The sequence below is a fragment of the Bombus bifarius genome, unplaced genomic scaffold (assembly GCF_011952205.1).
Source record: "Bombus bifarius isolate JDL3187 unplaced genomic scaffold, Bbif_JDL3187 scf7180000008138, whole genome shotgun sequence".
NCBI lineage: Eukaryota > Metazoa > Arthropoda > Insecta > Hymenoptera > Apidae > Bombus > Bombus bifarius.
In genome coordinates, this window is record NW_022884466.1 from 794350 (window position 1) to 809893 (window position 15544).

Here is a 15544-nt window from a genome sequence, read left to right on the forward strand (position 1 = left end):
AATCGTGACAACTTCCAAAACAAGCTTCGGACCAGCGATCCACGAGAAGACCATTAAAGCGCAGCCATCGATAAAGGCCAAAAGAAAAAAAACACTCACATACTCGGACCAACCAACCGACAAATAAAAGAAACGAAAAAAAGATACGTCGGGTCGAGTTTTCAATGTTGGTAGAGAGAAAGCCAAGGGAAAAGAACAAGATTTCCGATCGAAAATTTCCATTTCTCCTCACAATTTCTCTGACTTATTTATTTTAAATCTTCAACAGAATTCAACGGGAAACGTATCGACGTCTAATAACCGTGAAACATCCATTTCGTTTCATTCCTTTTCTTTTTTTTTGTCGAAAACAGACATTTCGTTAGTTAGTCGATAAATCCATAAATACAAATAAGTTAATCAGATGAAATCAGCTATCTGATCTACCCTCTCTGAGCTCTTTCCATACCTTCTAATCGCATGATTTTGTGTTACATTTCCGCCCAGCCGATGGCTCTAAAACTTATCCAAGCTTCTGAAAGCATCGGTGACTTCAATATCTAGGCTTACTTAAATTTTATCACAGTCTCGTTCCAGTTGATGCTTCGCGCGGTTATTCAGCCAGATCGCTTTGATTAGCGGCGCGCATTATTGGCGGCGCGATACATTTAGGTAATAAAGTTCCAATATTCCGATGGTGAATGCCGCACGTTCATAAAGATCTCAAACGACACTGGACCGCGTCTCTCCCTGCCGCACGGCGTCGCACCGTTTAATGTTTCACAGCGGTCTTTCGCTCGTTATGGATTTTTCAGTTTGCCCCACGGCTCGCATTTGTTCATTCGCTGCGTTTACTCTTCCACGAATTTTGGTTTTTCTTTTGCTTTATCGACGATTTGCTTCCTCCTCTCTTCGCTCTTCTGACACGTGTGATATTAGCGTTCAAAACTACGCACATATTTGAATATTTTCTTTATTACTTTTGACAGAATATAATTTAACAATTTATAATAATCTGTATTTCCACAAATTCGTTGTCGATACATCTTTTCGCTTTATTATCGACACTGAATAAAGAATTTACTTTACTATCGGAAAATATCAAAATAACTCAAGAAATCACCGAAAGTCGCTGAAGAAAATATTTCTTCATGCTTTCAGCAGCGGAAGCCGGAACTTTACACGACGTTACCCAGACAAACTCGGGAAACTCGAAACCCGAGGGAGCAGAAATTCCGTGTTCAACGTTCAACCTTCCCATTCACCGTGGCTGGCCGATTCTATTACGATTTTTCGTAAGGGGGTAGTGGTGTGTACCCCTGGCAGCGGTCTAATTTCACGGCGAACCTAATATCTTCCGCTAGGTTAACCATGTTTCGTAGGGACCTCGCCCTTGCGAAATATCCGCGAGAATAGCATGGCGGAGGGAAAGAGTCGTAAAGACGTAGCGCAGGGTAACAACCCCTAAACGTTACCCTAGCTACTTAATCGAGGGTCGAGCCTTGTTTTCCTCCACGGTCGAGACTTTCGCGAACTGTAGAATTTCTGAAACTGTTTTCTCTTTCTTCGCTACGTGAAAAAATAGGTATGTAATGTTATTTTCTCAAACTTTTTTCTTTTATTAAATGCTCAATATCGTTTATTTTTTAATTCAAGTGTTTATTTTTAAATAATTAAGTTTTTCATTTTACCCTTGTTCGTATAATATTTTTGCATACTAGAATCGAGGTATAAATTGCTAATTCATTATTTGGTATTATATTAAGCATTATTTTACCGAACAAGGGACTTTATCGTTTACCATAATCATTAATCCCGTTCATGGAAGATAATAAAACAAGACAATTCTGACGAAAGAGTATTGATTAATCGTAAAAATTAACTTTGCTATTGGATACCGCAATGAACCAATATCCACTAGACGATTTGGTAAAATTTCGATGTATATAATTTTTCGGAAACGTATAGCTACTTTACTTTGGAAATCATAAAGGGAAAGTAATCCTTTTAATATCATGAAAAGTGCAACTCCGGTTTCCACAAATTTTTCCATGAAACGATATTTTGATCTAGTAGATTGTTAAATTATATATATTTATCAAAAGAATTGTCGTACATATTAAATATAAAAATTCAAAATTTTCTAATTATTACTAGAAATGTTTCGATAAATATGCATGTTAAAAGCATCATTACAATACCACTATACATTCGTGTAATAGTTTAATACTGGTATTGTTTAATGTATATTTTGTTTTTAATGCTATTACATCTTTTTTTACTGCAATTGTAATACTTAATATAATACAATACAATATTGGCGAGGATAAGATAAATACAATTTTATAATATTGTTATAATATAATATTCTCTTCAAATTTTTCACATATTTCTCTGTTAATATCTCAATGCATTAAAGATGTTTCTTAAAAAGAAACAGTATAACGTACAAAAGTTAATTTTTACTTTTCAATAGAATATCCCAACGATTTTATGATAAAACTGAAAATTTTCCGATACCGAGCTCATAATTAGTAACACTTTTTACTTTATATAGCAATTCGAATTTTTAATTTGTAAAACGAACATATCGCAATTTCTATTCTCGTTTGTGCAAATAAGTTAATAGAACAGTACTAACAAGAAATAATCAACTCGTTTAATTAACAAATAACACAGCGAATGGAAAAAGGGGAAAAAGCTGGCTAGCTCGAGATTTCCGATCTCCACGGCGAAAGATATGAAATTTTTTCGGTATAACGCGTTCACGAATCTCGACAAGCTTTCGACCGATCGATCGTTAGAGCGTCATGCGTTTCCAGCCCTGGCGCAATTCCCCGGCTTTTCTTTGATGTTACACCATTGTGTTCCACAGAATTAAAATCGAAGCCGTGAAATTAGTCGATGTAACGAGTGCAGCGGGAATGTTTGAATTCATTAAAAATGCTCGTTATTCACGTGGAAATAGAACATCCCAATTTGTACAGTTTCATTTGAAGGACTCGAAATCCAAAAATCAATTAATTATATAATTGCTTGATATGGTCGAATAAAAGCAATATTCGCATTTGGAGAAAAAGTAAATTAGAGTTCTACTTTAGATTGATTTCGTGCACATTTATCCTAATGAATTAGAAACAGTACCGTGTGACAGTTTTAGCCCATTTACCAAATGAAAATATTTCATTTTTTAGAATAAATATGAGGGATTGTTTTACTTTAAAAAATGATTGTACGTGACTTTCGTTTTACATTAAACCAAAATGTGATCGATGCATCGGCCAATGTGGATCACTAAAGATAAAGGTGAAGGCGAATCAAAGTTTTTGTCTTTGTGAGACTTGTTCACAGACCATCATGGGAAAGACCATGTGGAGCTGATTATTAACGGCTACTAAACACGAAAACAACCTCCTTAATAAAAGGAGCTCTAACAATTGCCATCAATTAATTACAGAGATTAATTTTTTTTATTAATAGTCTTTAATAATTCAGCTCTCATAAGCTACACGTTTCATCTGACTTTCATATCGTTTCAATGTAATTGTAAACAGTTACCTAATTTTATTTTTTAACAATAGATGAGTTTAAACATTTTTTAAAAATTAATCTTCTCAACATGTCATTCTATCGAAAATCTGGCACTTCCAACTTTTTAACGCTTTTGTTAACATAACCGTAACTTCTGTAAAGCAACGTAATAATAGATAACACGACTCGGATAAATGTGGAAAATAAATTTTAAGAGTAGTACAGACTTTCAATTCTGAAAACGTTACACGACACGAAGCTAATGCTCTAGCGTTGCCTCGATCTTCCTTTTTCCTCGATCTTTCACATTGCCCTGCAATCGTTTCGAAAGCTTTATCGCCTGTCGAACAAATAGAACAAAAGTTCATATGCGATCGCACGGCAAAGATATTGTCGCAACTGTTAACAATGACGAGTTTGCTTCTATAAAATATCAGGCGGCTGCCATTCGCCAAGTTTATGGGGATTACATTACGGAAACTTTTGACAGTTGTTCAAAGCCAATATCTTCGCATCGTGCGTAAATCGACATCAAAGATAGGCAAAAGCGACCGCTAAGCGGTTCAACGCTTCCGCCAAGTTCGCGCTCTAAGTAGAACGAGTACGTGATGTGTCAGACCTGATTAGAGATCGCGAGCGTGAACGTAATAACCGAAATAACTATGGTTTCACGTTGTTCATGTTGCATCAAGGAACATTTACCAGGGAATAGAAATTGATTACACTGAACGAAATAATAGATGGATACGAACCGTGATTTATATGATCACATACGTGTATTTGTGTAGTAAAAAAAGTGTCGATATGAAGGATGAAAAACCAAATTTTTGAACTGTATCATTTTCGACATTTCGCGCCAATATGAAATTTCTTTACGTTTCTTTTCAAATAATTCAACAACAGAATTTAAAATATTCCAAATATTCATGTGTAATATCGTGAACAAAAGGGCCTAAAAGATATCGGGTAAACCATAAACAATGTCGCGAGAGCCGAGGCGTCGTCGAGTCCATCAATGTGTCGTCGGTCCTTCAATTGAATAGTTTCATAGAAAAGGCCTCCCACGTGACCCTGACCACGAGTGTTTGCGGAACACGTGCGTGGTGGGCCTAAGAAAAGTCAAAAGGATGCTAGAACAGTACGTGTCAGTGGAGAAGCCAGAGAGTGTGAATCGAGAAGTCAGAGAGTGTGAGTTACGTTGTCGAGATAGTGTTGCTAGCGTTGTCGCGAGAGTGTGGTCCGCGTGAGAGAGAGCGTTGGATCCCTTGTGACGAGAGTTGCGAATTAACTATTGAGTTGTCTAGATTATAGCACGTTATTGTGATTAGTTCACGTTAAACAACCATCGTTCTTCTGTTTAATCAACATCTGTACAATCCATTTATTTTAAATAAATCATCATCATCAATAATAATCGAGAATAATTATATATATATTCCCGATACTACACATGTGTATAAAGAAACATTTTTATTTGATAAATAGTGTTATACTTTGTAGTACTGGATATCGAATATTTCAAACTGAAAATTGCTAGTGTCGAGAGAGGAAGGGAGGGGGGGGGAGTTATAAATTTCGTTAGTTTTGTGTGTTAATATAAATTTTATTTGCAGGAACATTTTTCGGTTGCAAATATTTTTTGTTATTTATGTTCCAGATATCTTTTTCCATTACAAATACTTTTCACGGGAAATAGAAACCAATAAGTTTCTTGTGAATAAAACAATACGTAACATTTTTCACACGCCAAAAGAATCCGAATGAATGAATGAACAGAAATTTGTAACATTTTGAAGTTAGATAATTTATAATTATTAAAATAATTTGAAGCTGTGTATAATCTATATATATGTCTCAGATGTTCACGTGTATAAACAATGTAATAGGTTTTATGTTAAGTAACACGAACTAATAAAAGATGAAAGTTTTAGCGAAGTAGCACGAGCTTATCATAATAGAAACTTTATACCACGGAAGTAGTAGAAGTCCGTGGAACGTCAGGCATAATTACACAAGTTGCGACCACGATAATTGCTGAGAATCTCTTACGCGGCACGATAACCTGTTGGACTTCGATAACAGGCTTCATGCCAAGTCCGATGATAGCAGTCATTAATGTTTACAACTTCTCCGAACCAACGTTTCTTAAGTTATGAAACATAATTTCTAAAGTTGCAACGTTGACTCGCAACGAATAATAATCTATTTTTAAGGTATTGTTAACTTTTTATATTTTAGTTCTTATTTTACTAATCTCGTTCCTTAAATTTAAATCTAATTTATTATGCAATCCTGATCTTCGTCTTTTCATGGACAATACTCGGTTCCTAGCAGATCGTCGATAGTCGTCGATTTGAAAATCCAGTTTCGACTTTTATCGCGACTAAGTTTCGCTTGTTGGAATACAACGATATCAGTCGCATGCGGATAGAGTGTTTGATCGTACAGATTCTTCCATTCGTTGCCCAGCGCCATCCCCACTAGCGTACGTTCGTTAGATGTACCGCGGCGGCTGGCGCGTGCATGCTCTTCCGAGAACTCGGCGGAAGAAACGTAAGGATATGGATGGAACATTGGGCACGTCGGTGTCGCGCCTTGACAGCGTAGCGCTTTGTATCGAGAAGCTGCTAGAAAGTTCCGCGGCACGTGACGTTACATAGACATCTACTCAGGTCACACTCATTATAGAGAGTGGGGGTTCAAAATCTTTACAAGCGCCACAGGTCACTAAGGCAGTCAGTCTGTGAATAACTAGCCAACTGTCTACATTCCAGAACGCACATTTATAACTCTCGAAATAATTGTTTAATAAATATCACATTATATTATTTCAACATAAACATTGTGTCTTCCACAGAATATTAATCCTAATTCCAAGATTAAATTCTAACATCGCTATGGCGAGCGAATGGAACGGTCGCGGTATCGAGTTGAAACGGATAGGACTTGCATGAAGATGCAAGTATTTGATACTACCGATACTATCGAGAAGTTGTCGTCGCAACATTCGACCATGGATACCGAAAGTCCAGGTGACGTTACCGTGGATAAGATGGTGACTCACTTGATTCCAGTTATCTAGTTTCCAAGCGAAAGTCGAGTAAAAAGTCTTAGAAAAATCTTTCCACTCTTTTTGTAGTTTGGGTCTCAGCTTGCTGGCACGTTTCAAAGGTACACAAGGTTGAAATCGTCCATTAGTTCCAATTAATGTCGTCGAGTATTGTTGGAGGTCTTGCCAAGGGTAACTTTCATGAAGGGAAATTGCTTATATCCTTGTGTTTTTGGCTGAACAAAAGAATTGGAACTTTGCATTTCTCTTTTTGCGTTTTCGCTTCAAATAGAATTTTTTTACATTTTCCGTTATCTCTTAATTCTATTTATTAAATATATACAAGAGAGAATACGACTTTCGGTTTGGTTCGGGGCGAGGGTAACACGCGGACGGAGAGCTCTGTGGAAAAAGTGAACTGTGAAGAGAAAAAGGAGAAGGAAACACAAAGTGACACGAAGAAGGGAAAATAAAGGGTGAGCATACGAGGAGAAAGTGGAAGAAAAGCGAAAAGAAGACAGGAACGAGAGAAAGATACAAATAGGAAAAACTAGAAGAGAAGAGGTTAAGAAGTCAGAAGCGCGGCAAAAAGTAAGGTAGGGAAACGACAGATAGCGACAAACAGAGAAAGACCAAGGAACACGGGTAAAGCGGGAAATAAGGCAGATTTCAAAAATACATTAGATAAATACAGTTTGTCAGAAAAAGAGACACCAACCAGGGAGAAAGGAATGGAAGTAATGATGGAAAAAATTGAAAGAGGATACGAGACAATGATAAAGGAAATAAAAAGTATATTCGAAAAGCAAGTGGAGCAGATGAATAGGGAAATGAAAGAGGAAAGAGAAAGAGAGAGAACCAGATAGAAAGAAGAGTGGGAAAGGGAAAAAAAGAACTATTAGGCAGAATCAGAAGAATAGAGGAGGAGAAGGACAGGGCAGAAAGGGAGAGAGAGGGAGAGAAAAGAAGAAGGAACATAGTAATCAAAGGAGTAGACTGGAACGAAGGAAGCAATGAAGAGACAGTAAAGGAGTTCATAAGAGAAAAATGAAAATAGGACTCGCGGACTCACGGAAACATGGATAGAGGAAGACAATTGGGAAAAATTAAGATATAGACTACCCAAAGAATTCGACTGGAAATGCAAGGCAGCAATGAGAGTAAGGAAAAAAGGAAGAGCAAGGGGGGAATAATAAGGGTATAAATGAGGAACTGAGAGAAATATAATACAAAGAAATAAGTGATAATATAGTGGAAAGAAAAATAGTATACAATGATAAGACGCATAGGGTAATGGTGGTTTATAATCAAGACACAAAAGGGACATGGAAAGAAATAGAGGAAAGAGTAGACGGAAGAGAAGAGGAAGTGATGATCATCGGTGGAGACTGGAACGCAAGAACGGGAGAAAAGGGAGGGCCGATAAACGAGGACCTAGAGAAAGAAAAAAACAGGCGATCAAAAGACAAGACAATAAACACGAAAGGAAGAACTCTGCTAAAGTACCTGGAAGAGAGAGGCTGGATGATAATTAATGGAAAAGATAAAGAAGGGGAGGAGTGGACATATATTAGGGAGAGAGGAAACTCAGTAATAGATTATGTGATTGGCAATCAGGAGGCGACAGAAGAAATAATCGACATGGAAGCAGGAAAATGTACAGAGTCGGACCACATGCCGTTAGAAATAGAAATAGGGGGGGGGGCGGAATTACAAAAAATGTGGAAAAGAAAGAAGACGAGAAGGAAAAAAGGGAATGGACAAGCGAAAGTGTGAAAAAATACTTGGAGGAATGCAAAAACTGGACCTGTAAGGAAAGAACAGTAGAGGAAATGTGGACTGAAATAAAAAAGAAGATAAACGAAGCAATGCCAAAGAAGAAAGTGAAGATAAGAAAATGGGGCATGGGAGAGAAAGCGTGGTACGACAAGGAGTGGAAAGAAAGGAAAAGGGAGATGAGAAGGAAGATGACAAAGTTTATGAAAGGAAAATGCAGCAGAGAAGAGCTCATAGAGGAAAAAAGGCATTCAAACAGTGGTGCAAACAAAGAAAGGAAAGACACGAAGAAGAAGAAATGGAGAAAATAAAGAAGATCAAAACAGAACAAGAAGCGTGGAAATACATAAGTAAATATAGAAGTAGAGAAGGTATAGATGAAGATATAAGCGAAGAAGAGTGAAAAAATCACTTTATGAAAATTTTAGAAGGAACAGAGCACAAAGAGGGCAGAAAAACGGAGGAGCATAGAGCGGAAGAGAAAATAATGGAGGAGAGAGAAGATAATATAGAAAAGAAAGAGGTGATCTACCAGCTAAGAAACTTGAAGGAAAAGAAAGCAATGGGGGAAGACGGGTTAGAAAATGAGGTATGGAAGTATGCACCGAAGGAAGTGGGGGACACGTTATGGGAGTTGTTAAGGAAAATATGGAATGGGAGAAAATATGTCCAATATACAAGAAGAGAGACAGGAGAGTAGCGAAGAGTTACAGAGGAGTAACATTACTGGACACAGCATACAAGATCTATGCAGGGATACTGATCGAACGGCTGAAAGCAGAGATTGAAAACGAACTGGAAGAGAGCCAATTCGGATTCAGAAAAGGAAGAGGAGTGACCGACGCGGAATTTGTGATAAACCATATCATAGACACAGTTGAGTAAAGAAAAAGGGAAATTATATGCTTGCTTTGCGGACTTAAGAGTGGCGTTCGACAGGCTAAACGGAGAGAAACTGGAAGAGAAAATGAGGAAAATGGGGATTAGCGAAAAACTAACCCGAAGGATTAAAGAGATATACGTAGAAACAAAGAATGTAGTGAGAGTCAAGAACCACAACACAAGAGAATTTTGGACAGTGAGGGGAGTCAGACAAGGGTGTCCGTTGAGCCCGACGTTATTCAACATCTACGTGGCAGGACTGGAAGAAGAACTAAGGAAAGGACAAGCTGGGGACATAGTGGTTGGAGTAAGAAAGGTATGGTCACTGACATATGCAGACGATATTGTGCTGATGGTGGATAGAGAAGAGGAGCTAAAGGAAATGTTAAAGGGATTCAAAAAATTTTTAAAGGAAGCCGAATTAGAACTAAGCACGGAGAGCTTGAGGGGAGAGCAAGAATTAGAAGAAGCGGACGAGATAGATAACTAGGGTACATACTACAGAAAAACGGCAGTGATGAGAAACACATACAAGACAGCAAAAAGAGAGCAACAATAGCAATGAAGAAAACGTGGAGCGTGGGAGAAAGAATATTCAAACAGGACTAGAGGATAGAGGACAGGATAAGAGGAGAATGAAAATGTTTAGAGCACTGGTAGAGAGTGTAACGCTGTTTGGAGCAGAGGTATGGGGCTGAAACATGGAAGAAAGACTGGATAGGATACAAAGAAGATATGTGAAATGGATATTAGGTTTAGATATGACAACACCAAATTATATATTGATAGAAGAATGCAAGCTAATAGAAATCAAAGAAAAAGTATTAAAAAGAGTAGCAAGGTATGAAGAGGAAGCCTTAGAATAAAAAAAGGAACTAGTAAAGGAGTGTATAAAGGAAAGAGAGAGAAACTGGGGAAATGGCCGAGAAGGGAAAAGAGCAAGAAAAAGAAAGGAGGGACTAGAAGAGGTGAAAAATGGAGGGACGCAGATAGAAGCAAGAGAAGAGCAAGGAAAGATGACAGCAGACCAAATTATAGAAGAAAGAAGAAAGAAGTAGAAGAGAGGGGGAAAAAGATAAGGGAATCCAAATATAACATACATTACAGAAATATCGTCAAAGGAGAATTACCAAAGTACTTAGAAGGGAGGATGAAGTGGAAAACAGAAAGAATATTAGTGTGGCGAATGAAAAGAGAGTTTTGCGTTTCGTCCCGGGACTACCGGTGGACTCGTCAGTAAGGCTATGTCCGGTGGTCCCTGCCTTAGACGTAGAGGGAGTTTCGCTAGGAGCGGTATTTGTATCATTCGCCCGTATATTCGACCGCTAGCGAGATAGACAGACTCGTTGTCGTCGTAGCCCTCTGGTGTTGGCGGTTGGTACCCGCGGATCGCCCGGGAGGTGTTGCGCCGCGTTGATGCCTCGACCTGTCGGCGTCCTATTGATACCGATCCGCCACATTAGCAAGATTCAGATGTGGAAACGAGACCAAAGTAAGGGTACACTGGAAAGAAGAGGGAGAAAGAAGATGCAGACTATGTAAAAGGAAAGAAGAAGACCTGAGACATGTAATAGAAGAATGTGAAATAACGGGGGGATCAAAGGACATAGAAAAAACACTAAATGAGACTGGAGAAGGTCTAACAGAACTAAAAGCAATAATAGAGAAGAGAAGGGCAATACAAGACGGGGAGGAACGACAGGAAGAAAGCACAGCAAGGAGGCAAAAGCCCAAAGTTGCAGTAGTTTTTTAGTCATTAGTTTTTAGTTTTTAGTTTTCTTTAGTTTTAGTTTTAGAGATAGAATAATTAAGGGAGTGCAATATAATAGAGTGGATAAAAGGGGAGGTAGATATATAAGAAGCGAAATAGGTATAAGAGATGTAACACCGAAAGTTCGTCCAAAGCCGAAAGGCACGGACTAAGCAATAATAAATAAAAAATAAATAATACAAGAGAGAATACTTTGAGAATAACAATTCTTTGCTCGTTCCTATCACCTATCACGGTATTTAAATCTAAAAAATTTAAACGCGTTCAATTTATGAAAACACGATGCACTTGAAGAGTTATTTATAAAGTAATTTAATGTACGTATAATTTCATCAACATTAAATTTATATACGCATTTGGAAAAAATCTCAATCTCAAAAACTCACGGAAATAAAATTTCAGAAAAACTACGTAAACCAACAGACTTGTATATTTAATCACGCATACAAAAATGTTACATTAAATTATATTTTTGGAAAAGTAACGCGGAGACATAAAATCGTCATTTCATCTGTCCGATTTAATGAACTGAGAGATCAATATAGAAACACCGATTTTTCACGTCGCGACTTTTCTAAAGCATTCATTTGGATATTTTTCTACGGTATAATTTTTCCAGGTCATTATTTTCCTCCTATATATACTTCCTTTTTTGAAACCAGACGTGCTCGTTAACCAGAACACTAAAAAGTATACGCTAGATTCTTCTTTGACGATCTACAGTGCTTTTGGTTGCACTTCACAATATCGTGATTCACAAATTCATCTTTGTCCGAATACGTCTGAATCTTTTTGTGAGCTTGCTTTATACAAAATAAACTATTTTTCAACTATCCGGCAAATACGATAAGAAAACCTCAAACTTATTAATTTATTAATTATTAATTCTGTTACGTCGCGTGAAATGGTCCGTGCGACGTCCTTGATTGTCTGACTGTCAAGGTCCAAGCCCCCTTAGACAGACCCTCAATAAACTTAAGGTCCCACCATAAACCAAATCTTATTAGCTTGCAGGAACCTTTAATCCTGCAAGTATTTTCGGTTTATAGCTGGTATTTAAAACAGTCCTTAGGTCTATTGCTCTTACAAACACGAAGAAAGCGGGTAGTCACTTATTGGGAAAAACCGAATATTTGTCTAACAAAACAGGCTGGTTTTCCCCATGAACAAGGTCATCCACGAACCACGTTGGTAGGAGGTTTCCTCCTCATATCTTCAGGCGTTAACGTGGGTCATAACCAATCGGCATCGCGGATCGTTACCCTCACTTTCCTAACGAAAAGTGTGAACAACGAATCCGCGTTCTTCGTTCAAAGGGTACACCCACACCGAGCTTTCTTCCGTAATAAGGAGCGACAATCCAGTTTTACATCGAGTTTTACATCCAGTCTAGATCGAGTCTTAATCACGTCATCCCTCTAACTGGTTCTCATCACTACAGAGCGGTCAGTTTTACACCGAGTCTAGATCGAGCCTATATCCAGTCTTAAACACTTCAACCTTCTAGACTTGTTCTCGGGACTACAGAACAGTCACTTACATCGAGTTTTACATCGGGTTTTACATCGAGTCTAGATCCAATCTATATCCAGCCAACTTGCTCTCATCACGACAGAGCAAACACTTCAACCCTCTAGACTTGTTCTCGGAACTACAGAACAGTCACTTACATCCAGTCTATATCATCAGGAGGGTCAACTCTACTTCTTCTCCTTGCGCTCACATGAACAGAACAGTCAAATCTCAGTCAGTCTAAGCTAAGAACCAGTCAAGGGCCAGTGCAAGGAACATCAAAAGTCAGAAGTCTAGCAAGAAACTACAAGTTGAACACATACATCATCATCATCAACACGAAAAGAGTCTCAGGTCGTACTCGTTCGTAGTTGTCACTTCACATATGCAATTTTGTATACACTGAAGTTGTTGGATAAATCAAAATATATAATAACCTGTTAATATCCGTGTTATCTTCAATTAACTACCCTTATTATCCCACAAGAAATAAGGGATTGAACGATTCGTGGCGCCGATTAGTCAAATCGTAACGGGAATTTACGACTCTCGTTGGCGCGCTTCTTCGAGATCGCGTCACCCCGCAAACGTCCGAAAGTTCAAATTCTTTTTTTTAACTTTCACGACAATATCGGCAAGTCGATTGCTTAACGAATAAAACCTAATAACCTAATACTTAGCGATTTTCGCACAAGGACATAGGTGATATACTGTATATTTTCAATAAAAATATCTCCAGTCTTTAGCTTAACACCCAACTTCAGAGTTCTACGGAACAGAAGAGGTATGTCTACTTTACTTATGTTCGCCTATCAGAGGTGTTAGAACGGGACCTAAAGCTCTCTCGCTCAGGCGTTAAAACAGGAACTATACTTCGTGAAGTCGACCTCAAAAAAATTTGGTAAGAAGACAAAAGTGAAAAACAGGAAACAAATTAATCCAATTTCGTTCGGATGGGAAAGTTTCGTTATCTCGAATAAAGGCAGATCGCGATAGCATCAGTTACCAAAGATTCTCCGTAGCGAGTCTTCCGTTGCTCTTTCTCGTACGATTTTTGAGCTAGAAAAATTCTTCTTTCGAAATGGGATTAAAAAGGAGGTCTATCTATACTTTAGAAATCACTTTAATGCAAAGTTCTAGTTTAGAGACTAGTTCACTATCCCAGTTCTAGTTTATTCAAGAACGCTAAAAGATTAACGATTGTTCTTTGTCATTATCTCTGTATCTAAATCACGTGCGTTTGAAGAAACTATCGTTACGTACGGATCAATCGAAAGTGTCACTCATCTCTCGTCTAATCTATTACTTCCAGCTGATCTCTTAAACACGTATCCTTAACGTTCTATCGCTTCATCTTTGCTTCTTAGATAGATTTTGAATCCCTTGAATAGTTTTTATGGAAATGTATGAAATGGTAAATATGTTTATTTTTTACGTTAGATTGAAAAATGTTAAAAAAGCTCGTCAGTATTCCTTCAGCTTACGGGAACTATTTGTATCCAGAAAACATACTGATAAAGTTTTATTGGATAAAACTGGAACAGCCTTATATATGGTCGAATCGTAACAAAGAATAGACTTGGTTTGCTGTCAAATGATAGTTCGTCGATGTTGCCAGATGTCGGTTATCAGACTATCAAAATAAGAAATGTGCGTGAAAGGAAGCCAGCGGCGTCCTCCACGTTCCAAAAGCATCAGCACGCATCTTCTATTCTCTTTATTGCTCAATAATTCTCTTTTGTCCAAAGAAACGCAGTCGAATTGCTCCACTGGCTCAATTTGTTAATGGCTAGGACATCGATAAAACAAATGCGACAGGGGTACCATAAACATGTAGTTTGCAACGACAATTCTGAAATAATATTTCCATTGGCCAGTCTACCATTTGCCATCCCCTTCCTGCCTTTCTAAACGCGATTTTCAGGCCACCGTGTTTATTATCCTTCTTTCTTCTTTTCTCGAGTTTGTCGCCCTTCAAAGACGAGTTCCTGACAAAATACATGATCGGCTGGTCTACATAATGAATGATAATTGTTTGGGAGAGTAATGAAATTTCAGTTTAAGTAGTTGAGACGTTCTTTTGTCAAGATTCGTAGTAAATGGAATCGGTGGTAAAAAGGTTTTGTTGTTGTTACTCTTTGATGAGTACGCAATAGCTGTTGTTTTCAGACGTTGCTTCGCTCATTACTGTTAAATGATCGTGCAGATCTTAGTAGATTGTACCTTGATTGTACTTTGTAAGACGAACTGCATCCTTTCGAAGATATTTTTATACAATGTCAGGAGATTAAAAGCAAAAATTGGAAATTTATTACAAACCGGGGAGGATCTTAGGACGAAGGAAGGAAGGGAAATAGAGAAAAGTGAATCCCAAAGGATAGCAGGACGATATTAAAAGAAACATCGTCAGGGTCTATCTTTGCGGCGATAGCGGCGCGTGTAATCATTATACACCGGCGAAAGGTAACGCCTAGGGGATCCCATTACGAGTTTCATAAATTGTGGCCCGAACCTCTGGGAGTAATCTTAAATAACGAGTATGAAAACGGCCTTTAGCGGAAGCGGCGAGTTCGCGCCAGTTCCTCAAGGACATTTTACGTCGCTTCACCCAACCTTTGCCGGAACGACGATGCACTTTAGTAAACGTATCGCCGCCGGAAATACGACGCTAGGTAAAATAAGTTTCCTCCTTGGAAACGACAACCTGTTCGCTCGTTTAGAGACAGGATCGAGTATACGCCACGTAACGTCCTGACACGATCATGCGAGGAATGTTCCGAATTTTTAGGTACGAATATCTCAGAGAATAGAACGTGTCAAAGTGGAATAATCGAGAAACTTGGTGAAATTGTTCGGTTGAAACGACGAGCGACGTAAGTGCCACGTTAATTTCTCTACTTACATTGCTTAAACGCTACAAACTCTAAACACCCTATGTCTTTAACAGATTCGTAGAAACAATAAATATTAACACTAGAACTATTGTTATAGTCAAATATATTGTTATAGTCAAATTGACTGGTTTTACAATTTTATTTTAATGT

General features: G+C 38.0%; 2 protein-coding genes across 4 annotated transcripts in view; one reads left to right on the plus strand and one right to left on the minus strand.

Annotated features, from left to right (window-relative positions):
- The window catches only part of LOC117208521 (furin-like protease 1), a 230792-nt gene that overhangs the window by 85098 nt on the left and 130150 nt on the right, over nucleotides 1-15544 (minus strand). The window lies entirely within an intron of this gene.
- Nucleotides 7766-8367, plus strand: LOC117208525. The gene has a single exon (XM_033449725.1). The coding sequence runs from the start codon at nucleotides 7853-7855 to the stop codon at nucleotides 8333-8335; it is 483 nt and encodes a 160-aa protein (XP_033305616.1). The 5' UTR covers nucleotides 7766-7852; the 3' UTR covers nucleotides 8336-8367.

What these genes read in the sequence shown, in the direction of transcription:
- LOC117208525 (XM_033449725.1), top strand. Translation starts at nt 7,853, where the DNA reads ATGGTGGTTTATAATCAAGACACAAAAGGGACATGGAAAGAAATAGAG.